The following is a 25,137-nucleotide window of genomic DNA, read 5'->3' as shown; positions in this document are numbered from 1 at the left end:
GAGAGAGGCAGGTTCTCTTTGCTGCTATCAGCAGCTCTTCCTCTGCTTGGAGTCTTTGGCAGTGTCAGGCAGTCACTGGTTTGGGCCTCATGCTGTCCACTACCGCTGAAATCACTGCCCCGGCAGCCTTCGCTCCTTCCATTAGGGCGTGCTCCACCTGCAATGCAAATCAGTTCACAAAACACTCAGTGACGATGCCAGGCTTGCTCCCTGCCCTCCCCCCACTTCACCTCTTCCCTTCAGGAACTGGCCTGCCTGGAGTCTTCTCCTAGAAGAGGAAGGAACCTGTGCTATCCTATATTTCCAGAGACCCCAGAACTGCAAGAGACCTAGAGAAGCCAGGAAGGCCTGAGACGGACATCAGAGGCAGATGCATTCCCCTTGCCCTGGGAAGCATCCAGGGTTCCTGGTCCCTTTCTTCCCTCCGAGCCATTCAGCCCAGAGTCTGCCTCCAATGTGGACTCAGAGCAAAGGATTTCAGAGCCGCACAGCCACTGAGGCCCTCATTCTACATATGGGGAATCTGAGAGCCAGGCAGGAGAACTCACTTGGACAAAGTCACACAGTGAATTAGTCCCCGCAAATGCTCGTGGGTTGGGTAATCCCTCGTACCACAGCCCACCAAGCCCCTAGCACTGGAGCAAGGCCTCACAAGAAGGGAATGAGGCTAGGAGAAGACGCAGAGTACAAGGAGAAAGATGCAGAAAGTGAAGGGGGTGAGAGTGGGTGGAGGCCTGCCAACACTCACTGAGAGATAAGGTAGTGATAGTAGAGAGACCAGTACTTGGATTTGAGCCAGTATCTTAAGAAAACATAAGACGCATGAAAAGAACATGGAAAAATTATGTCCCACCTTTCATCCTTGATTTTTTCCAACTATTAAAAATACGAAAATAAATACTTCCTCTGCTTATGAGGTTTGAGTAACTATCAAATATTAACAAAAGCAGTTCAAATTGTTACAGATACTGAGAGTTCCAAAGGTCTTTCACATGTACTGCACTACATTTAATTTATCGCTGCCGTACATCATGGGAGGTCACAAACCCAAATGCAGTACAGGCCAGGCAGGTAATGTGGGTGAAGCTGGTAGGTGACACACCTACCCCCACACACCTATCTAAAAGGGGAGCCACTACTTGGCCCCACAGTGTATCCACAAGTGGGAATGTGGGCCCAATGGCCTGATCAATCGGTTGTTCAAGAGAGGCTGGGAATCCAGATCTTTTTATATAAAATTTCTATATTTTTGGGGGGGGAGAGTCAAGATGGCGGCGTAGGTAGACTCTGAACTCACCTCCTCCCGTGGACACAGCCAATTTACAACTACTCATGGAAAAATTACCCCTGAGACAGAACTGAAAACTGGATAAGAGGAACTCCTGCAACAACGGACAATCCTAACTGAGGTAGAAGAGGCAGAGACTCCCTTCTGGAGAGGAAAAACGCCGCCTTCACAAGCCGCCAGCTTCACGGCGGCCGGGAGCCGCCCACAGGTACGCAGCCCTCCCTGGAGGCGCGGGGCCCAGAGCCAGGGAGCGCCCCCACTGGGGGCATTTTGTGGACCCATCACAATCGAGATGAGTGGCGTAATATCTGACTTTGCCTGCTGCTAAAGCACTGGGGAGAACCCCCAGAAAACCCGGTTCACAAAGAAACTAAAACTGGCTCTTAAAGGGCCCGCACACAAACTCACCCGTTTCAGAAAGCATCCTAAAATCACCAGAAAGAAAAGTGCACAGTGCTTTGGTGACAAGAGACTCACCTAATAGGCCCTGAGTGCATCTCGGTGAGGGGTGAGACCTCTCCAGGGACTGGGACGTGGCGGCGGCCATTGTTGTGGCCTGGTGTGAGCATGCTGACACAGACGCCATTGGAGTTCTCCCTGAGGCCTGCTAGCCCAGGGTCTGCTCCACCCGCTAGAGCACCGATTTAACCCAGCTCAGCCAGGGCAGGCAGCCCACCCTAGAGACTGGCCCCACCCAACAACAAGCCCTCAGGCAACTTGTGGGCATGCATAGATTGGTGACTGGATTCTCTGCAGCCTGGCAACTGAGCGGGGCAGGGTGTGCACAAGGAGTGGGTGGAGAGTGTGGGGTGGTGGCAGAGTGTGTGGGGCTCCCACCGTGGAGAGACTGGGTCCGCTTGTGGAGGTCGGGGTGCTCACACGGGGCAGGACTGTGTTGACTGTGTGTGTGGACCTGTGGGCGGCAGGGCTTGTCAGCTGCAGAAGACTTGTGCTTCTCAAAGACCCACATAGGAGGTTTGCCCCACCTTCCAAAGCCTGAAACAATTGGGTGCTCCTGTGCCTGAGGCCAGCCCCACCCAGCTGCAATCCTCAGAGAGCTGACAAGAGACCTAATAGGCTAGAGGCTTACAGCAATTGTAAGGCCCTGAGCCTAACAACCTGCCACACTGGGGGCCTACTCACTTAAAAGAAATACTGCAACACAAATGTGGTATTAGAACTTACAGTCAACTGTGCTGGGGCTCCCCACACCTGATAAAGAGACTGAAGGGCCCACAACAACTACAAGCAGCTGAGCATTACAACAGCTGGCCAGGAGCATAACTCAGCCTCCCTGGGCACCTACAGGGAGAGCTAACAGGCCACAACAGAAGGACACACGTAGCCCACATAGGGGTCACCCCCGGAACATTGAGAACTGAGGGAAGCACACTGGAAGCCTCCTAAGGCATCACTTACATAAGGTCACCTATCCAAGAGCAGGAGATGTAGCTGACCTACCTAATACGTAGACACAAGCACAGGGAAAGAGGCAAAATGAGGAGGCAAAAGAATACATTCCAAGTAAGGGAACAGGACAAAACCCCAGAAAAGGAACTAAGTGAAACAGAAATGAGCAACCTACCTGACAGAGAGTTCAAACTAAGAGTGTTAAGGATGCTCACTGATCTGGGGAGAAGAATAGATGAACTCAGTGAGAAGGTCAACAAAGAAATGGAAGATATAAAAAAGAACCAATCAGAAATGAAGAATACAATACTGGAAATGAAAAATTCATGAGAGGGACTCAAAAGCAGAGTAGAGGATACAGAAGAACGGATCTATGAGCTGGACGAAAGACTAGAAGAAATTACCCAAGGTGAACAGGTAAAAAAGAAAAGAATTAAAAAGAGTGAGGACAGTCTAAGGGACCTCTGGGACAACATCAAGAGCACTAACATCCGTGTTATAGGTGTCCCGGAAGGAGAAGAGTGAGACAAGGGGGCAGAGAATCTATTTCAAGAAATAATAGATGAAAACTTCCCTAACCTAAGGAAGGAAACAGACATCTAGGTACAGGAAGCACAGAGAGCCCCAAACAAGATAAACCCAAAGAGGCCCACACCAAGACACATCATAATCAAAATGTCCAGAATTAAAGATAAAGAGAGAATCCTAAAAGCTGCAAGAGAATGTCAAGTTACATACAAAGGAAACCCCATAAGGCTATCAGCTGACTTCTCAGCAGAAACCTTACAGGCTAGAAGAGAATGGCATGATATATTTAAAGTGCTAAAAGGAAAAAACTTACAGCCAAGAATACTCTACCCAGCAAGGTTATCATTCAAAATGGAAGGAGAGATCAAAATTTTCCCAGATAAGCAAAAATTAAAGGAGTTTGTCACCAAGAAACCAGTGCTACAAGAAATGTTAAAGGGACTGATTTAAGGGGAAAAGCAAAGACCACAAATAGGAAAAATTATCTAAAATTTCTATATTTTTAAATGTTGGCAGGTAACTCAGATTTAAAAAAAAAAAAAATACTATTCATCCAAGCAAAACATGTCTGTGGCGAGATGTGACCCAAAGGCTGCTAGTTTGGAACTTGAGCAATAAAGTATCTATTTCAGTCTGTCCTCACTTTGAAAAGGAGGAAATGGTCTCAGAAATAAAATGACCTGGCCAAGGAGACCACGCTAGTAAATTACGGAGGCAGGACTCCACCTAGTGGTTTTACTGTTAAGCCTTTTGCCTTTTCTACTCCTTCATGGGATAACAGAGGTGAAAATACCTCCTGAATGGTAAATCCTGCAGAAACAGAAGTCCCCACTAGTACAACAAATGATATGAAAACACTGATCGCTGTTCTGATCACCAATGAGATGACAAGCCCAAGAAAGCTCAGCGGGAAGCCGTTGTCAGAGCCAACGGCGCCATACCTGCTGGCTCCTGGGCACGCCATATCGGAGGTTGTTGACAAAGTGCTCACAGTTCCCTTCAATCAGGCTGTACTGCACTATCTTGTTGATCATCTGTTTTGTACGCTGGATGATCTTGTCCACGGGCAGGGGCAGGTAGGTCCCATCCAGCTTGTTGTTGATCTTCCAGGAGCAGCCATGCAACACGTCCTCCAGGCGACTGTATTTTACGACTGCCCGGTTGCTGAAGACGGAAGTGATGCTGCCAGCCTCAAATTCCTCACCTAGAGACCAAAGACAAGCAAAAGTTGGAAAACTGCAAGAGGTAGTGGGGCAGAGGACTGGCTCACTCCAAGATGCTGGGTAAACTATTTCCCTTTGGGGCCTCCGTTTCACCATCTAGAGAAGGCACAGCAGAGGATGGGGAGTCGGGGTAAATGAACTGCAAAGAACCAACTTTTCCAAGAAGACTTCTGCCCCGCACTGCACTCTCCGCCTTCAACCCCCACAGCAATCTCTTTCTTATAGCACTTTAGAGGCTCCTTACGGTACGGCCCTGGACTCCATCCCGTGTTGTACTGACCTGACCAAGTCCTAGGACTTGAGTCTTGCTTTCCTAACCAGACTTCAGTAATCTTCACAAATGTGTGACCAGCACCCTGTGTCAGCATCAGCTCCTGGGGAAGGGGCTATCATGTGGTTCTAAGACATGCCTCCCTCTGGAGCCACTGCAGGGGCACAGGTGAGGCCAAGCAGACAGGGTACCCACTCCCACCCACCAGCTTCCCCCAGAGCCACTTTGCCTTTCTCTCTACTCAAACACTGGGATTCTCATTAAGGGTTTGAAAACAGGATTCCATAGCTTTGAAAAAAGAAATGTTTGAGAGCTGCTATATTATCATACTCAGTCCTTAGAGGAGACAGAGGCTCAGAGAGGGCCAGCAACCTGCCCAAGGCCAGGTGGGTGGTAATTTAAAACCAGGACTTTTTCTGCTACAATCCTAAGGATATACTAATACGTGTACCCTCCCCCTCTGCAAGTTGTGCCTGAGCAAGAAATGTTCCCTGTTCTTTTCCTACATATTTGAAAAAAACCTGCTGGTTTTACAAAAGCTGGCAGCAGGCAATTCAGCTTTCCAGAACAGAGACAGCAGAATTCAACTTTAGAGAAAGATCTGATGGGGAGGGTGGGGTCATAACTGTTAACAGAACTCTTTGGTTATACAAGAGGGACGCTCGGATTTAGTCTGGAAAGGAGAGGTGGCAGCGAGGTAATGTGAAGCAATTTTTCCATTTCTCGTTAAGGCTCTGAGTCGGGAAGTGGGGAAGGGTGTGAGTGGACGGGGCAGGGAACAGGTGATAGGAGAAGGAAGGTCCCAGCAAGGTGAGAGGCTGGGCCAACAGAGGAGGACAAGACACTGGGATGAGAGCTGTGAACAAGGTGTAGCCACAGGCCCTGGGTACCAATGCCCTTCCGTAATTTAATCTTGAATGGGCAGAACTTGCACAGGATAGAAAATCCAAAAGGCATCAGAGAATATGTAGTGGATCCCCCTCCCTCCCTTCTCCCAGCTCCTCCAGGTCCCATCTCCTGGGGCAACCACTGTGGCCAGTGGTGCTGGATGCCCAGTTTTAAGTTGTTTCCCGTTCTACGCTGCAGTCTTCTATCATCAACAAATCTTAGTGGACATCAAATATCCGGTAAAATTTAATTAGCCACCACTTTCATCTCAGCCATGTGTTAATGCTGCCTTGAGAAATGAAAGGGGAACTGTGTCCATGCTGAGGGTAGAGTAGCCTGGGGCAGCTTGGAAGAGCAGGGAGACAAGGTGACGGTGGAGATAACAAAGGTGATCAGGAAGCCGGAAGCAGAATTTGGGCACAATAGGAAACAAATGACAATCAGAACATGTAAGCATCCCCAACCCGTCCCAGGAAATCCTCAGAAGTATGAGGAAGGATACTGAGCTGCTCTCAATACAAATGGAGACTCACATTCTTAAATCTGCATTTTAAAAGAAAGGGTGGTCTAGGCAGTCAAGGAACCTGTGGACACCCTAACTTGCATCTTTCTAAGGGTTGGACACTCAGTGGTTTTTGGTGGACAGAGACCAAGCTCTATCACACAGTAAATTAGGGTCCAGTGACACCCTGGAGTGTTTTATGCTAAAGGGCAGCAGCTGAGGAACACAATAATTAACTGTACTTCTTTTTACTTTGCTAACTTCAATATCAATATTTCAGTAGAGTATCCACTCTTACTCGGGGGAGCCAGATGGACCACACAGTCATCTTCCACATAGATGGCCCAGTGCTCATAGCCAATTCGAAAAATCTCAATCAGGTCTCCAGGTCTGGGTTTTGGTTTACCCTATAATGGAAAAAAATATATAAAATAAAGAAATTGCACATGCCCGGGGAACTCCAGACACCCTATTTGGGGATCAGCTACAGCTCAGCCTAAAGACACTGCGTTTCATCACCTTACAGAAACCCAGGCTGCAGAAACTCTCTTCACACAAAAAGACTAAAGGGCGCCTCCCCACCCTGCTATCCCCTTCATTATTAAAGCCATCCAGGCTAACTGTGCCACTTACCACCATATTGCCTCTCACTCTGAATGCACCCTCTGAATATGCTCTGTGATAAGTGATGGAACTCCTTTAAGCCTTTCCTCTTCCTCCATGAGCACCACGTTAAGCTTTCTCAATAGAGGGCTCTGGAGGGACATTAAAAGAGGAAAGGGCTCTCCTGCAGTTTCTGGCTCCAGGTTGGGGAACGATGGTCAGCAGTGCGGGCATGAGGACATCTGGTGGAGCTCTGCCTGAGCCCAGAGCCCTCTGTCCCCATCAACCTTGCAGCCTAGGCCTGGCAATAACCTTTCTACGGCCCCCTCAACAGAGAAATCAGTGTCCAAATTCCTCCTGCCCCCTGCTGGCATCCTGATTCCCTCTGTGGGTCCTCCACATGGCCCCCCTGTGGCCCAGAGGGTCCCCCCTCCTCTGCATGCCCACCCCACTAGTTGCTGATAGCCAGCTCCCCGCCTACACTCTAAAGGGGTGCACTTGGGGGCTGGCCCAGTGGCACAGCGGTTAAGTGCGCCCGCTCCGCTGTGGCGGCCGAAGGGTTCGCTGGTTCGGATCCCGGGCGCGCACCAACGCACCGCTCATCAAGCCCTGCTGTGGCGGCGTCCCGTATAAAGTAGAGGAAGATGGGCACGATGTTAGCCCAGGGCCGATCTTCCTCGGCAAAAAGAGGAGGATTGGCATCGGGTGTTAGCTCAGGGCTGGTCTTCTTCACAAAAAAAAAAAAAAGCTTGTTGCCCTTGCCCTGCAACTGCTACCAGCTCCATCCTGGCCAAACCAAACTTCTCTGCTCCCCAGTGGGTGGACTATACTCTACAACGTGGTCTGAACCCCTTTAAGTCTGCCCTTGTTAAGCAATCTCCCTCAGGCCTGGGAGACCATGCTGAGTTTCTTCGTATCTTATAGTTACTCTTCCATCGTAGTTTAATAATTCTTTATACTAAACTTCCCCTGTTTAACCTGCCATGTGGTTTCTATCTCTTGATTGAACCAGACTGCTGATACACTATCTCTTCAAAGAGCCCTGGGGGAGCGAGATTGTTCATCTAAGAGACATTGTGTGTGTGCGTGTGCACACAATAGTTTTGTGCACTTAAAAATTTCTTAAGAGAATAGATCTCGTATTAAGTGTTCTTACCACAATAAAAAAAAGAAAGAAAAGAAACCCCAGAGCTTCTGCCACCGCAAACCCAAACTAAAAAAAAAGAAAAAACTGAACTCTTATACCCCACATCCCATCTACTCCAGTAATGTGTACCCCTCCCAGACTATTCCTAAGTTTGTCCAGGAGTGGCCCAGGGGAGAAGCTCTGCTCATGGATTCCTCTCTGAGAAGCCATGCTAGGAAGTCAGAGCCAGCAGAGAGATATGAACCACCCCACCCATCCAACAACTTTATAATAACATTGTTTCTCATCCCAACAATTTGCCCACTTAGTCTAATTTCCTCAAGGCTGTATCTCTCCTCCTTCTTCCCAGCCCTATTTCCCTGGCTGAGGACAGCCATAGGCCAGGGCAAAAATTCACAGAAGTAAAGGTTTTTCATCTATGTCTTTTAAAGCTTTTCTGAGAAATAATTTATATCCCATAAAATTCATGTATTTTAGGTGTCCAATTCAATGACTTTAGGTAAATTTACAGAGTTTGTGTAACCATCACCACAATCCAATTTTAGAACATGTGCATTATCCCAAAAAGATTCCTCACTTCCATTTCCCACCCACAGCCCCATGCAACCTGTCCCCATTAGCAGTCTTTCTTTCCCTACCCTCTTCCCCTAGCTCCAGGCAACCACTAATCTGCTTTCTGTCTCTATAGATGTGCCTTTCTGGACATTTCATATAAATGGAATCACATATATGGTTTCTTGTGTCTGGCTTCTTTCACTTGGCATAATGTTTTTGAGATTCATCCATGTTGTAGCATATGTCAGTACTTCATTATATGGATACCCCACATTTTGCTTAAACTACTTTGTTCTTTTTCAATATTATTTTGGCTATTCTGGGTCCTTTGACTTTCCCCTATAAATTTTAAGACCACCTTGTCAATTTATACCCAAAAAAAATGCCTGCTAGCATTTCAAGAGGGATTTTGTTTAATTTATAGATCAATTTGGTAAAGCTTGCCATCTTAAAATTAGAATTTTCCAACCCATAAACATGCAATGTCTGGGGCCAGCCTGGTGGCACAAGCGGTTAAGTGCGTGCACTCTGCTGCGGCGGCCCGGGGTTCGCCAGTTCGGAGCCCCGGGCGCACACCGACGCACCACTTGGCAAGCCATGCTGTGGCAGTGTCCCACATCAAGTGGAGAAAGATGGGCATGGATGTTAGCCCAGGGCCAGTCTTCCTCAGCAAAAAAAAGAGGAGGATTGGCAGATGTTAGTGCAGGGCTGATCTCCTCACAAAAAAAAAAAAAAAAACATGCAATGTCTTTTCATTTGTTTAAATCTTCTTGAATTTCCCTTGCAATGTTTTGTAGTCTTGCTTTCTTGTTAAACTTATACCTAAGTATTTTTATGCTGTTATGAATGGAATTGATTTCTTAATTTCATTTTCAGGTGGTTCATTTCTAAGATATAGAAATACAATTGATTTTTGTACATTAATCTTGTATGCTGCAACCTTGCTGAACATATTTACTAATGCTAATAGTTTTTAAATAGTTTTAAATAATAATAGTTTTAATAGTTTGGTTTTGGTTTTGGTTTTTGGTGAGGAAGATTGCCCCTGAGCTAACATCTGTGGCCAATCTTCTTTTTGCTTTAGGAAAATTGTCCCTGAGCTAACATCTGTGCCAATCTTCCTCTATTTTGTATGTGGGACATGCCACAGCATGGCTTGATCAGAGGTATGTGGGATCCAAACCCACAAACTCCGGGCCACTGAAATGGAGCACGTGAACTTAACCACTACGCCACCGAACCAGCCCCTAGTTTTAATAGTTTTATAAATAATTGTTAATTTATATATAATGTTTTAACTTTTTAAATAATAGTTTATAAATAATTAAATAGTTTTAAAGCGTGTGTTTGTGGATTCCTGCAGATTTTCTACATACATTGAGTAGATGTGATGAGAATGGACATCTTTGCCTTACTCCTAATTTAGTCTTTCACCATCAAATATGATAGCTGTAGGTTTTTCGCGGGTGTACTTTTTCAGGTTGAAGATGTTCCCTCTCATTGCTAATTTTTTAAGAGAATTTTTATCGTGCATGGCTGTTAGATTTTGTCAAATGCTTTTCTGGGTATATGGAGATGATCATATTATTTTTGTCCCTTACTCTGTTAATATGGTATATTACATTAATTGATTTGAGGGTGTGACACCAAACTTGCATTCCTGGGGTAAATCTCACTTGGTCATGGTGTATAATACTTTTTGTATGTTGCTGAATTCAGTTTGTTAGTATTTCCTTGAAGATTTTTACATGTTATTCATAAGAGTCTGTAGTTTTTTCCTTTGTCTGATTTTAGTATCAGGGTTATATTGCCTCAGAGAATAAGTTGGGAAGCATTCCCTCCTCTATTTTCAGGAACAGTTTGTGAAGGATTGGTAATTTTTCTTCTTTAAATATACAGTAGAATTCTCAGGTGAAGCCATCTGGGCCTGAGCTTTTCCTCATGTAAAGGTTTTATTTACTAATTCAATTTACTTGTTGTAGGTCTATTCAGATTTTTTAGTTATTCTTGATCCAGTTTTGTAATTTGTGTCTTTCTAGAAATTTGTTCATTTCATCTAGGTTTTCTAATTTGTTAGCATAAAGTTGTTCATAGGATTTCTTGTTTATCCTTTAATTTCTATAAGATTAGTAGTGAGCCCCCTCTTTCATTCCTGATTTTGGTAATTTGAATTCTCTCTTTTTTTTCTTGGTCAATGTAGCTAAGGGTTTGTCGATTTTGTTGATCTTTTCAAAGAACCACCATTTGGCTTCATGATTTTCTCTATTGATTTCTGTTTTCTAGTTCATTGATTTCTGCTCCAGTATTTATCATTTCCTTCCTTCTGCCTGCTTTGGGTCTAGTTTGATTTCCTTTTTCTAGTTTCTTAAAGTAGGAGCACAGATTATTAATTTGAAATCTTCCTTCTTTTTTAATATAGTCATTTACAGCTATACATTTTCCTCTAACCACTACTTTAACTGCACCTCATAAAATTTGACATGTTATGTTTTCATTTTCATTCAACTCATAGTATCTTCTAATTTCTCCATTTCCTCTTTCACCCATGGGTTATTTAGAAGTATGCTGCTTAATTTCCAAATACTTGTAGATTACCCAAATTTCATTCTGTTATTAATTTCTAATTTAACTTCACGTGAACAAAGGAAATATTGTGTATGATTTCAATCCCTTTAAATTTGCTGACACTTGCTTTTTGGACTAAAATATGGTCTATCCTGGGGAATATTCATGTATGCTGAAGAAGAATAGGTATTCTGCTACTGTTGAGTGGAGTATTCTGCAAATGTCAGTTAGGTCAAGTTGGTTAATACGGTTGTTCAAATCTTCTATCTGTTCACCGATTTTCTGTCTAGTTGTTCTATCCAGTATTGAGAGGGGAGTATTTAACTCCCCAAACTATTATTTCTGAATTGCCTACTTCTCCCTTCAATTCTAACAGTTTTTGCTTCATGAATTGTGGGGTTGTGTTGTTAAGTTCATATATGTTTATAATTGTTATATCTTACTGATGAATTAACATTTTTATCATTATAAAATGTTTCTCTTTGTTTCTAAAAATATTTCTCTTCTTAAAGTCTATTCTGTGTGATATTAGTACAACCATTCCAGCTATGGTTACTGTTTGCATCTTTTTACATCCCTTTTTTTTTTATCCTGGTGTTTTTTTTGTTGTTTTTTTTGTTGTTGTTGTTGTTGTTTTGTGAGGAAGATCAGCCCTGAGCTAACATCCATGTTAATCCTCCTCTTTTTGCTGAGGAAGACCTGCTCTGAGATAACATCTATTGCCAATCCTCCTCCTTTTTTTCCCCCCCCAAAGCCTCAGTAGATAGTTGTAGGTCATAGTTGCACATCCTTCTAGCTGCTGTATGTGGGATGCGGCCTCAGAATGGCCGGAGAAGCGGTGCATAGGTGCACACCTGGGATCCGAACCCGGGCCACCAGTAGCGGAGCACACACAGTTAACCGCTAAGCCACGGGGCCGGCCCTGCATCTTTTTACATCCTTTAATTACAACCGATTTATGACTTTGAATCTCAGGTGTGCCTCTTGTGGGTGGCACATAACTGGATCTTGTATTATCAAGTCAGAAGATCTCGGCCTTTCTTGGAGTGTTTAACTGATTCACATTTCTTCCTGTTGATTCGAGTTACTGTCTGGTGTCATATCTTTGATCCAATATAGCTGTTTCAGCACCCTCCCTTGCACTCTTATTGTCATATTTATTATACCCTTGCATGTTAGAAGACCAACAATAGAATTTTATAATTATTGCTTCATTCAATTATCTTTTAAATCAGTTAGAACAAAAGACAAAAATATATATTTATGCTCTTTTATCACAATAATCTATGTAATTACCTTTTCTGTGCTTTGTATTTCTTCATGCAGATTACAGTTATTATCTGGTATGACTTCCTTTCAGCCTGAAGAAGTTTCTTTGCTATTTCTTTTAAGGCAAGCCTTCTAGCAACATATGCTGTCAGTTTTCATTTATGCAAGACTGCCTTTATTTCACCTTCATTTTTGAAAGGTAGTTTATTGGATATAGGATTTTTGGTTGACAGTTTTTCTTCCTTCAGCACTTTTCATATGTCATCCCACTGCTTTATGGCCTCCATTGTTTCTGATGAAAAGTCAGCTATTAATTTTATCATGGTTCCCTTGTACATGATGAGTCTTTTTTCTCTTGCTGCTTTCAAGATTTTCTCCTTGTGTCTGGCTTTCCACAGTTTGGATTCTGACTCCCCCAGGGCTGGTGGCTGTTGCCATTTGTTTGGTTTTTTAGTGACTTGCTTGGACTAATTCTGTGACATCTGTTTCCCTCACAGCATCCAACCAATGATGTATCTGCTTAGGTTTTGGGGGGGTTTTTTGTTTTTCTTGCTCTTATTTTTAAGCCTGGCTTCCTGCGTCAGCATAGCTTAATGGTCAGCCAGTAATTGGTAAGAAGTTGAGCCATACCTTGAACCAGCAGGGTTCACCCTTTGCCTACAGAGCTCTGTGTGGTTTGGAGAAATCATTCAAGGTTCTAAAGTTTACAAGTCTGTTCTAGCATTTATTTTCTGCATTCACAAGGCCTCAAGTTCCTCCAGGAACTAGAGACTCATGCAGGCCCCTCCAGTCTCTGCTGAATGTGTGTGCAGCCTTGTGCACCCCTTCCAGACCACTGGGTTCATGTGGCAGCCCTTTAAGATCCTCTTTAGCTGTCTCATTACCTGGATTTGCACGTTAAATTTCTAGCTGGTCTGTTAGTCTATTGCTTGTCTCAACCAATATTGCAACCTCAGGCTAATTGTAATTTTGGCCTTCCATGATTCTCGTTGCTGAGGTTACTATTGTTTTCCACAACATCCCTGGGCATGGAATTTTCCATACTCTGCTCCAAATAAAGTCAGCTGCCCTCTGCTGCCACTGCCAGTCCTCCTGGCAGGCCCTACCCACCCGGGTACAACTTCCCCACATCAGAGCTGGGAGGTGGGAGTGGTGGTGAAACACTACAGACTTCCACCTTTCTGAGATTTCAAGATTTTGTAGACTTTATTGAATTAACATTCTTCAATTTATTGTATGCCTTTGGTCCGTTCCAGAGTCTTAAACGGTTGTCTTTGACAATTTTGTCCAGCTTTATCTTTGCTTTTTGGGGAGATTTTCTGAGATCCTCATTTAGCCATCCAGAAGTCCTGCCCACTCAAGAGAATGAGTTTTTATGAGCATGAAGCAGACCATCTACACTACAATATTACGTGGAAGGAACTGAGGCCAAGAGAGACAAAGTGCTTTGCCCAAGGTCTCACAGCAAGTCAGTGGCAGAGCTACAACCAGAACCAGGTTTCCATCCCCAAGACCACACCAACCCTGTCTTCTTCTGCCTTAAAGAGAAAATACAATGGCAATTAAGCACCCACTAGAGGGTGCGCCACACCAGGCTTCTCATCCAAAAGGAGGAGTTATATTGTAGGAGACTTAAAACTGCACTTCATTTTCTTTTACCATAGGCCCAGGGAAAGAGATGTGGATGTATCCCTCCCTAAAATATAGAGGGTGGTAGTATATCGAGGAGGGTGGGAGCTAAGGGTTGAGAAGACGGCTTGTAAATGATGGCACAGATCAGAAGTGATGTGATGATGGTAGATGGTTATGGGGGACCAGGAGTAATGGGGGGTGCAGATAAGAGAGCAAGCAAAGGGAGGGAAGAATAGAGAGAGGAGGGGATCATTCTCATCCTATGAAGTAGATTAAAAAGAAACAATTAGCAAATTAATAGGATCCTCTTTGTGATACAAACACTAAGAAGAATACAGCATTTTAAGCAAATGCCTCTGTCTTGATAAATGGCAAAAAAGGGACGACAGTCATGTTTTAAAATGTCCCTAAGGAAGTTTGAATTTCAAACATTTTGAAACTCATTTTTAAAATCTAAGTCTAGTTCAATATTTACATGTACTGACACAGGTAAACAGTTAAATTACCTTTAATTTAAATTTAGGAATATAGAGATCTTTGATTCACAGATTTTCTAATTGTTTTTCTCTTCTGAACATATGTAAGTGAGAGGGGAAGAGAACTTATTAAATTTAAAGTCTTTACAGAGATAAATGCACCAAGTGAGGCTGTTTGTGCTCTTCTCTACACATGACACAGGAAAGCCCACACTCACTGATACAGTAGCCTAGAGATCATTAATATCTAAGTCCTGACACTAGGCAGGAAAAAAAGAAAGGACTAGGGACAAAGGAGGAACAATAACAATGAGCTCCTGCAGCTGCAGGAACTCAAATCAATCAAACTGTATTTCAGGCTATTTCTGACATTGATCAGGGCAGAGAGGGTGGTGGTGATGGTGATGTCACAGGGCAGGTTTTGCTGAGTCAGTCCCGAGGGACACCCAGATGAGACTTCACGTTACACTTGAACCAACCTCTGACTCCTCACTCTATTGAGCACAAACTCCAACACCTGCGAGTCCTGACCAATGACATTTACCCTCCAGACAGAGTATCTCGTGGAAGGCAGGCCTCTCAGAGTCTGCCGAGCCAGGTAGATAATCACATATGTTCTTCCTAGGAGCGTGCAGTCCCCCTATGGATCCACTCCCCACCAACCAAAGAGTCAATCACATCTCACTCCACCCGGCTGGGTCATTCCCACCAATGACAACAACCATCAGTCAATCAATATCCTTGCTGTTATTTACTGGAATAACTGCCAGTAGGAGGACAGGACGTTTCATTGTGATGCTAGTCCAAGCCAGAAAAAAATCGAAAGAAGTCCATGTGCTGGTCATTGAGGATGTTGAACAAGCTTGTGGTACAGGAAGCAGAAAGCTCTGGGATTGAGGGAGCGAAGAAGAGGAGGCAATTTTAGAATTTTAAAGAGTTGTCTTTTGTTCTTTAGTACTCTTCACCTGAAATGTTGCCAGTGGATGATGGAGTAGTGCTTTGAAAAACTGAATTGGGTTCACAACAGACTTAATAGTCACCTGGAGTCACCCACTGTCTTGCTAAATTTCCTCTGATTGTAAATTGATTATATTGAGCCTTGGGTCCCATCCTTGGTTGCACATGCAAATGACCTGGGGAGCTTTAAAAATTTCAGACTGATCTGGAGTATGGCCTGGGAGCCAGTTTTAAGGGCTCCCAGGTGACTCTAATGGCAGCCAAGGTTGCAGCCATATTGGAGGCTTTTCCAAGGTCCCATCCTTCCTTTTTCCTTTACCCTCTCCCCAGCATTCTATGAACCTCAAGGAACGGTCTGTATCCTCCAGGGCAAACTCCAGTCCCAACTGATGCTCCAATCTCCAATTCCAGATTAAAGTTTCTCTGCCCTTTTTCTCTTTGTAATAAGATGTTACTTCAAAACCTTCCATTGTCTGCTGTTTACTTCCTTTGCACAGGCAGGCAGCCCAGCTCTGGCCCTTCTCCCAGAAACAGGCACCCATTTAGAAAAATTGGTCTTTCACAAGGCCCCTGGATAATAAGAATTTCAGAAAGTCTTATCAATCTGACAGGTATAGTGCAGGGAAGCAGGTGGAGGGTTTGTTCCTGCCTGTGACATGTGGCAGGGATGCAGGAGCAAAATCACAAAGAGCACTCCTTTGAACTCCTGGGAGTAAAAATGTGAAGCCCCTAAACTGTTTCTAGGACACAGAGACTATTGGGTCAATCCCTGACTAGGCGTAGAGCTGATATGGAAAGCTAGGAGCAGAAGAAAAATCATCAAGACACAGGAATTAGGAATTTCACTTTTGTCTCTGATCCTAACCCAGATGATATCTCAGAAATAAAACCCAGAACCTCAAATGTTGACATGACACAAGAGAGAGAATACAAGTTAGAGTACTAGACAGCTACAGAGTCATAGAAAGAAGACAGGGTTTGTTGTTAGGAGACCTGGTTCAAATGCCAACTCTGCCACTTACTAGCTGTTCAACACATCTTTAGTAGAACTTCTGAGATAGCAGGAGATATTGTTCTTTATAATTTCAATGTCAAAAGGTCATTATATGCCCTAACGGAGTGCATCACTCCTAATTACTCTGTTATGAATCTGTCACCATGAATTTATTTCTAATCCTTTGGAGTGAATACGATGGTTTTATTCACCCCCAGAAATTCTCCCTTTATGTACTCAATCAACAAATATTTATCAAGCACCTGCTATTTTAAGTATTGGGAATATAGCAGTGAATAAGGTTGACAGGTGTTCTGCCCTCTGGTTGGAAGAAGACAGATAATCAATAAGCAAAATGACTATATGATATGATAAGCACTATTAAGGCAATAGATGGGGTGATACGATGGAGAGTATGCTGCTGGGTTGGGAAAGACTACTTTAGATAGTATGTATACGTTGTAGCCATGGTAGATGCTTTGGATTCTTCTGATAATAGCCCTCTCATTTTCTTTTGGGTAATTTCGCCCTTCCCCTCATCCATGTGATTCTAATGGGGATGCCAATCATGGCACCCTTGTCAACCTGGACCAATTGAAGTCCTTCCCTTGGATTTTTACATATAAAGCAAGGGAAGAGATGCTCTCTCTATTTTCTCTGGGGTTGCTAAGCTGGGCCTCCCTTCCCCAAACCCCATGGAGGAAGCTGTTTGACGTAGAGGCAAATGAGTCCATCGACCTGGAAGAAGCCAAGAGGAGAAGTGGGCAGACAGAGAGAGTCCCCTGATGGTGTCAGGGCCCAGATCCTGGTCCCAGTCTCTAAAGAACCCAGAGCTGCCCAGGTTCCTATAGTGAGTCCTCCCTGAGCCTCAGTTATCCCAGTAACCTTCCAACAAAAATATGTCTTTTGACTTATAGTAGTTAAAGCTGGTTTTCTATTAATTATGACAAAAATTGTTTGTTCACGTACTCATTTCCTCAACAAATATTTACTGAGTGTGTACTATTTGCCAAGTACCGTTATAGACAACTGGGATCAGTCAACAAAGAAGAAACGTGCCTCCTCTCATATATTTTAGATTCTAATGAGAGGAAACAGACAAATAAATGAACAAGAATTCATCAGGTCATAAAAAAGTGCTATCACCCAACTAAAACAGTGGTGTGGCGGAGGGTGACTGTGAAGCGACTCTGGGTCACAAGTTCAGGAGAGAGCTCTAGGAAGAAGGCAGACTTAGGCTGAGAACTTAGAGGCAAGAAGAAGAAAATTATATGAAGATCTGGAGGATCATTCCGGGCAGGGGGCAGCACAAAGATGCTTGAGTGGGAGAGTTTAGTGTGGCTGAAGGACACTGAGTGGGGATGAAGCTGTAGAAGAAGAAAGGCACCATGGTGGAGGTGGAGGCCTTTCTGGCGTGAGCCGGATAGGAAATGAGAAGTGAGAAGCTGGAGATAATGAGGGCAGACAACTCTTTCAAGATGCTGGTTGTGAAAGGGAGGAGAGGCATAAAGTGGGAAATGCAGAGAAGCAAGGGGTTAAAGGAGGGCATTTTCAAGCCAGGAAAGACAACAGTGAGCATAAGTGACTCCATCTTGTTATGCTAAATGGCCCCAGCCCCTCCTCTGTGTGACTACTCGCTGCTCTGCACATACTCCAAAAAAATTCACATGCTCTCCTGATTTATGGTCTCCACTTAAGTATGTACTCCCCGACAGCTTGATAAATTAAAACTTTGTTCCAAAAGTTTCTCTCCAGGAAGAGGGTGACCATAGGCAGGAAACACACCTACAAGGTATCCATCACAGCTGACAGAAGAATGGAACAATGTGATGCCTGGAGCCTGTAATGCCTGGAGACCAACATCCCTGGATCTCCTAATCACTGCCCGTTTTTGCTATATAACTGCTTCAAGGTAATCCTTGAAGATGGTTTTTGTTTTTTTTTTTTTTTGAGACATTACTCTGCCATCTTCCCAGTTTTGCCAGCTAATCGAATTAAAACTTCCTTTCTTGATCCCTAACTCATTGTAATTAATTGGCTCAGATTGCAGTAAGCAGAGGGAGCCCATTGCTTGGCATCAACGGCATGTGTAAATTCTAGGGGTGGGGCTCCAGCAGAGGGGAGATGTCAGAGATGTCAGACAAAGAGGATTAATCAGCAACAAAAAGGTCTAGGAAAAGTAGGAGAGGCCAAGATCAAGAGCACTGAAGAGGAGTCAATCTTCGGATAGAGAGGTCAGGGTGGGCCTTTCCCAAGAGTAGATGTGTATTAGTCTGCTGGGCCTGCCATACAAAATGCTACAGACTGGGTGTCTTAATAGAAATTTATTTTCTCACAGTTCTGGATGCTGGAGGTCCAAGATAAAGGAGCCTGCTCAGTAGGTTTCATTCTGAGGCCTCCTCTTGGCTTGTAGGCAGCCGCTATCTCACTGTATGCTCATGTGACTATTTCTTCGTGTGTGGAGAGAGAGAGAGCAAGCTCTCTGGTGTCTCTTCCTATAAGGGCAATAATCCAATTCTATTGAATCAGGGCTCCACCCTTATGATCTCAATTAACCTTAATTACTACTGACTCCAAATACAGACATACTGGGGATTTGGGCTTCAACATATCAATTGGGGGTGGGGAGGAACACACATACACTCAGTCCATAACAACACAAAAGGGGTGGATTTGAAAAACAAGGGAAGAGCTGTCCTAGCAATCTGGTAAGTGCAAAGGCCCTGAGGAAGGAAAGACTGGCGTTCATCAGATGTACAGAAAGGAGGCTGGGATGGCTGGTACAGAGTGAGCAGGGGGAGGGGATGATACAAGGTGAATTTGGAGATGATATATGGATGTAGAGAATACTAATAAAAAAGGAGAGAATGTGGGCAGGCTGAGGGGGGACCTGTGTCCATGGCCAGCAATCTCTAAGGCCTCTTTTGAGGAAAAGAGCTGGCATTCCTCATGCACTAGGACCTCAAGATGCATTTATTTCATCTGTACTATCTTGGCATTAATTCGCCTCTGTAACATAAAGCGGTAAGTAATTCTATGTATTTTAAAGGATACGTACATGGCTTGGTGAAAGCAGCAGAAAGAGGAATCAAATGATAGAAGGAATGCATCCAGAACCTCAAAACAGCATGAGAGAACAGGCGACATTAGAGAGGTAAAAAGTAAATGAGTCCATCAAAGATACATGCACAGACCTGGATCAGGTTAAGATGAAAAAGAACAGCTTGAAGTGAGACATGGCAGGTTTTTGTCCTAACTCTCTAAAGCAGGGAAAAGTGAAGGAAACCATGTATTAACGTTATACAAAGTTTCATAGGGGCAGTTGGTGATGATCACGCTTATCACATTGTAATGTAAATTCTTATCTTCTTCCTATTTCCCCAAATTGTCTGTGAGGACCTTGAGGGCAAGGACAAGAACATCCTCCCAGATCTCTGCTGGACAAAAATCTGTAGAGAAACAATGCTATATACTTTTTATTCTGCTGTATTAAGTGAAATTGGGTACCTGAGCGTTACTGTAAATATTCAATAAGAACATGATTACCCTTCCACCTTGTTCCCAACACAGACACAGATGAAAAGAAGTTAATCTTGTTAATTTGTTGTTTTCTTGTTTAACCCGGGGGATGACTCAAAGGTCACAAGGATTTATGAGCTTGTTTTGCAGAAGAAAAAGAATGCCTTTAAGGAAATTATGACCACCAGATAACCAGCCCCCAGCTACTGCTGACGCCCAGAAGTCTGATTGCCCAAGGGCTTATCTGGAGTGAAAGAAACGTAGATTTCCCCTTGTTTCTCTGAAACTCCTCCTCCCAAGCCCCTTGGCTCTATAAAGACTCCCTGCTTTCTTCTTTCATTAAGGTGGATTTGAGAGAACCTACCCTCCCTCCTTCTCCTTTTGGCCAATTTGAATAAAACTTTCTCCATCTCCAAGCACTGGTGTCTCAGTGACTAGCTTATTGCACATCAGGCACATGAATTTGAGATTAAGAGGTTCGGGTATCATGAGTAAAATCTTATTCATCTCTTACTATCTTTTTGCCAGTAACATTAAGTCCTACAGACCTGTTTTTTGCTTATAACGTCATCAAATGTGATTCCAGAGCCTAATCTTAAAATGCAAGTCTTTTTTGTTGTTGTTGTTCTTTTGTGTGTGTGTGTGAGCAGGACCAACCCAGAGCTAACATCCAATGCCAATCCTCCTCTTTTTTGCTGAGGAAGACTGGCCCTGGGCTAACATTCGTACCCATCTTCCTCTACTTTATATGAGACGCCGCCACAGCATGGCTTAACAAGCGGTGAGTCGGTGCACGCCAGGGATCTGAACCGGCGAACCCCAGGCCGCCACAGCGGAGCGCGCACACTTAACCACTTGCACCACCAGGCCGGCCTTTTAAAATGCAAGTCTTTATAAATTTCTGTTTAAAAGGAGTCTCCTAAAGTGTTGAAGGCAATGGCCACCCGGCAGCTACAGAGGCAGCAGTAACTTTCTGCATCATGAAGCTTGCTAAAGAATTTGACTTGATAAAGTATTAAATTGAAAACATTTACAAGAATATCATCCTTGTTACGTTGTGCATCATGGAGGCTCCCTGAATATTCGTAACTGTTACCAACTTGTTCTGTTCTCTGTCAATATAAATCAGTCAGGATAGCATTTTAACAAAATGGTCTGGAAACATTCTAGAAATTACTGTAGAGTCCTGTGAAAATGCCCTTCAAGGAAAAGCTGAAATTGTTATCGGTGTTTGGGCTTGATAATTCATTGGCCGGTAATAATGTTGTAATCATTGACACCTCCATATTCCTGAACAATACAGTTGAGACCAACTCAGTTGGCACGTTACTCTTCTATCATGTAATGAGAAATAAAAACCTTTGACTGTCAGGATTATTGTTTTACTAAAGAGATCAAGAGACTTGCCCCCTTTAAATGAGTACAAGGCAGAGAGTCACAGTGAACTCAGCAGTAACTGGGATCATCAAGTTCTCCAGCAGACCCTGAGCACCTAGAATCATACCGCACTAAAACCACTCCTAGAAGACACCTTCAACAACACTGGGTCCAATCTCTTCATTTCAGTGGTCTGGGGATGGGGGCGGGATGGGAAGAGGGAGGAATTTACAAAGGGGAGCAAAGAAAGTTTGGGGAGTGATGGAGATGTGCATTGTATTGATTGTGGGGTGGCTTCACAGGTGTAGACATATGTCGAAACATATCCAGTTGTGTAAACATGTGCAGTTCATTGTATGTTAGTTAACAGGTATGTCAGCTATACCTCAATAAAGCTCAATAAACAGCACAATAAAGCTGTTTTTAAAAAATTTAAAAGGCATAACCAACAACCTAAGTCAGCATGCAGTTCAACCTGCCACACAGTCTCAATAAAGTAACACACAGCATGTACACAGAGAAGAAGTCGCCACACTAAGAATTCTCCTGATACCCACCTCAGCTGCCTGCTTTGTCAATTTGCCTGCACTCCCAGGCTTCGGAGTTGAATTCGACTCTGCCCTCTTCTGGTTGGGTGTTGTCTCCAACTTAACTATGAGCTTCTCCCTAAATGAATTTTGTGGTCATATAGTTAGCAAATAACACCATTTCACAATTATTTGAAATTCTGTATTCCTTCATATTTGTGAGTTTAAGATATCTTTCAGTTTTGAGATTCTAGGAAGCAATTCCCCTGAAGCTTGTCCCTATGATGCCATTAGCTGTCATACAAAACAGTTACTGTTTACTGCTTTCCAGACAATTGTTTAAAATGCTAATGATAGCAATGAGTAGCTTTCAGGGGGGTTTGGGGGGGGTTGTTTTTGCTAATATTCTTTTCTAAATGTTTATCAAAGTGATACTTGCACATAGCTTTAAAAAAAATGGTAACTATGCAGAAATAGAAGTATAATGATGTACACCTGAAATTTATACAATGTTATAAATCAATGTATAACAATACAATAAACAAAATAAACAAAAACAATAAACAAAATACAATAAACAAAATGCAATAAACAAAAACAAAAACAAAACAAAACAAAAAATGGTAACAGTACGTAATAGCCTATAATGAAATGCAAGCTTCCCACTCCAGTAGGCCAGAGGCAAGCCCCCTGAACACTTGAGCTGTTTCTTCTAATAATTAGCTCCATATTTCTGAGAAATCTTGTTGAGTCACAAAACTGTAACTGTAAGTAATGTGAAATAAATCAGTCTACTTTGTCCCTTGAAACAAAATGTTACAGGAGAGGGCTGAAACTAAAGGTAAGAATATGCTTTTGGGGTAGTATAGTAAAGTGAAATATATTGAAGCCAAAAAGACCTAGGTTTGAATCCTGGTTCTGATACTGGCTGCCCAACCTTGAGCTAGTAAATTAATCTGTCTGAACCTCAGTTTGATTGTCTATAAAATAGAGACTATATTTGTCTCACAGAGTTGTCAAGAGGGGTAAATGAGAAAGCATCTGTACACACCTTTTACATTACTAACCCCAAATGACATTTTCTTTACCTTTCTCCACTTTTTAAGTTTCTCCAAAAGTATAGTGGGAGAGGGGGTACTCCTGGTTTTCACTATAGCTCTTCTCAAAACTTGCAGCCCCCCAGAATTTTACAAAGAGGCAAACATCACATTTTTAATGAAAGTGAATTGGGGAAATTTGCAAAAAGGTTGCATCATGCATTAGTTAGTGAGGCCAAGTGGCAATATCGTAAGCGTGCCTCTAAAGCAATTCAATTCTCAGGGGTCTGGAGAAGCCCCATGGCTAGAAACTGCTTCAAGGCAGCCTCCCGCCAGTGAGTCCCAGGCCTGGTCCCAATCTGTTATTACCAGGAGCACACCAGCCTTCTGCTCACTGGTTAGTGGTTCGCACAGAAACCACCTCAGGGTTTGTTTTACAGAAATACCATCAGTCAGTTCTTCAAAAGGCTTTTACCAGCCAAAGACCCAGTCCTTCCGTACAAAGAATCTTACCCCTGCTGGACGCTTCCGCTCTGTTCTAACACGCCCTGCTGCGGCTGCTTGGGCAAGAGCTGGACGAAGGCTTGAGATCCCACGGATTCTTCTACTTCAAGAAAAAAAAATTCTATTTAAACCACAATTGCCTTCTACGGGGTTGAAACCTGCGAAACAAGAGTTGGAGCCATCACCTTGACAGCTAAGCGAAGGTGGGCTCAGAGCTCTGGTCTAGAGCCCTGCGCGGATCCTGGTTAGCCCTCAACACATTTTTGGATGAATGAAGGGAATTGTGGGACTATGCTGGAGAGGGCTCAGTTCCTCTGGAAAAGAGAGACTTGGGAATTCTCGGGGACAGGATGAAGTCAGAGTTGCCTCTATCCCAGATGGCAGACAGAAACCTTGGGTCTAAGCCTGAGGGCAGAAGCTTCTGCGGAGCTAGAGCGTTCTTAACTGTACCTGCCGGGTAGCTGCCACCTCTGTCCCGCTTCCACCTGAAATACAGTAGGATAGATACCCGAGAGTCACTGAGTGCCTGGTTCGCTTTGATTAAATTAATAATAAACGATCAATCCGAAATATGCACTCATTACCATTAACAGGCATATCGCACAATCAACAAGTATCTACGAGAAGGAGCCTTGAAGGCAACTATGGTGATTTTTCTGGGGGTCCTATGGCCCGCTGGGACGAGGAGAACGACGCCGGAGGGCTTCCAAGCAGCTCGGTGGGGAGGGGCCCCATTCCTGGGGCACAGCTGAATGGCCAGAAGCAGGTTGGTTGTCTTTTGGTCCCATACCTGCAGTTCTCAAGGCGGGTTTGGAGCGGGACCGGGGGAACTTAGAGACGCGGAGCCCGCACTCCCCCGCGGCGGCGGGGCTCAGGCCCATCTCGCCGCTGAGGCCCCGCCGGTCCCGCGAGGGGCGACGCGCCCGGTCAGTGCCCAGTCAGCGCGGCCGGGGTTAGCAGACTGCGGGGTCCAGGGCACCGGGGGCAGCGCAGTGAGGAACCGCGGAAAGAGAGGGCGGAGGGCCGAGGAGGCGGAAACGGAGCGCGCAGCAACCGGCGGGGCGCGCGGCCAGAGGCGCGCGGGGCGACGGGTGCGCGCGGGAAGGGCCAGCCGCGCGGGCTCGGCGAGCACGTCCCCAAACCCAGAGGGGGCAAGTCGGGGCGCTTGAGGCCCAGGAATCTGAGGGACTTTGAGAGGAAAGGCAGGGAAAGGCGGCGTAGATTATTCGTGGATGGAAGGTAAGACGGAACAGCATGTGCAAAGGCTCGGAGGCGGCACCTGATGTGACTGGAAAAGCTGAATGTCATGAAGTAGACGGAGGAGCGACATATAGAGAGAGCGGTTGAAGGCCTTGGGAGGCACCTTCGGGAGTTAAAATCTTGAAGGATTCAGTTTTTATTTAAAATATATATTATACAATTAATTATATGTAATATGCATCTACATATAATATGTAATATATACAAAAGAATACGTGGGATACATGTAGTTATGACACATGATAATAAAATTACCTCCCATGAATACACCATCCTACTTAAGAACAAGAACATACCTAGCACAGATGCTCATCACACCTGTGTGTTCTCTTTTCCCATCTCCCTGCCTCCCCGCCAGAGGTACCTCTCTCCTGAGTTTTGTTTCTATCATGTCCTTGCTTTTTAAAAGTTTTTTAAAATCACGTCTTTGTATCCCTAATATATAGTTTCGTGTTACTTATTTGAAGCTTTACGAAAACGGTATCATGCCGTATGTGATCTTCTGCAACTTGCTTCTTTCAAAATTGTTTCTGTACTACATACATATTGCTGTATAGATCTGTAATTCGTTTTCCGTGCTGTAAAATATTCCCTTATGTGAATAT

General features: G+C 44.1%; 1 protein-coding gene across 3 annotated transcripts; it reads right to left on the bottom strand.

The window, feature by feature from the left end:
* Nucleotides 1-24,153, bottom strand: PLAAT5 (phospholipase A and acyltransferase 5). 3 transcript variants are annotated; one of them, XM_004437511.3, is made up of 6 exons: nucleotides 24,003-24,153; nucleotides 23,282-23,369; nucleotides 21,762-21,870; nucleotides 6,409-6,517; nucleotides 4,168-4,430; nucleotides 1-157 (listed from the first exon to the last, which is right to left on the bottom strand). In XM_004437511.3, the coding sequence occupies exons 1-6, from the start codon at nucleotides 24,151-24,153 to the stop codon at nucleotides 65-67; spliced, it is 813 nt and encodes a 270-aa protein (XP_004437568.1). In that variant the 3' UTR covers nucleotides 1-64. The 3 variants fall into 3 exon arrangements, 2 of the variants coding, with proteins under 2 accessions (XP_004437568.1, XP_087278883.1); XM_087422757.1 differs by having other exon boundaries at nucleotides 6,403-6,517; nucleotides 23,282-23,372; nucleotides 24,063-24,153; XR_015549712.1 differs by lacking the exons at nucleotides 4,168-4,430; nucleotides 6,409-6,517; nucleotides 21,762-21,870; nucleotides 23,282-23,369; nucleotides 24,003-24,153 and adding an exon at nucleotides 1,766-2,052 and having other exon boundaries at nucleotides 102-157.
* Nucleotides 24,154-25,137: the final 984 nt, after the last annotated feature.

The sequence above is a fragment of the Ceratotherium simum genome, chromosome 34 (genome assembly GCF_057802395.1).
Source record: "Ceratotherium simum simum isolate JZ-2026a chromosome 34, ASM5780239v1, whole genome shotgun sequence".
Taxonomy (NCBI): domain Eukaryota; kingdom Metazoa; phylum Chordata; class Mammalia; order Perissodactyla; family Rhinocerotidae; genus Ceratotherium; species Ceratotherium simum.
Note: the sequence above shows the minus strand (reverse complement) of the source record. Positions and strands in the feature narration are given on the sequence as shown.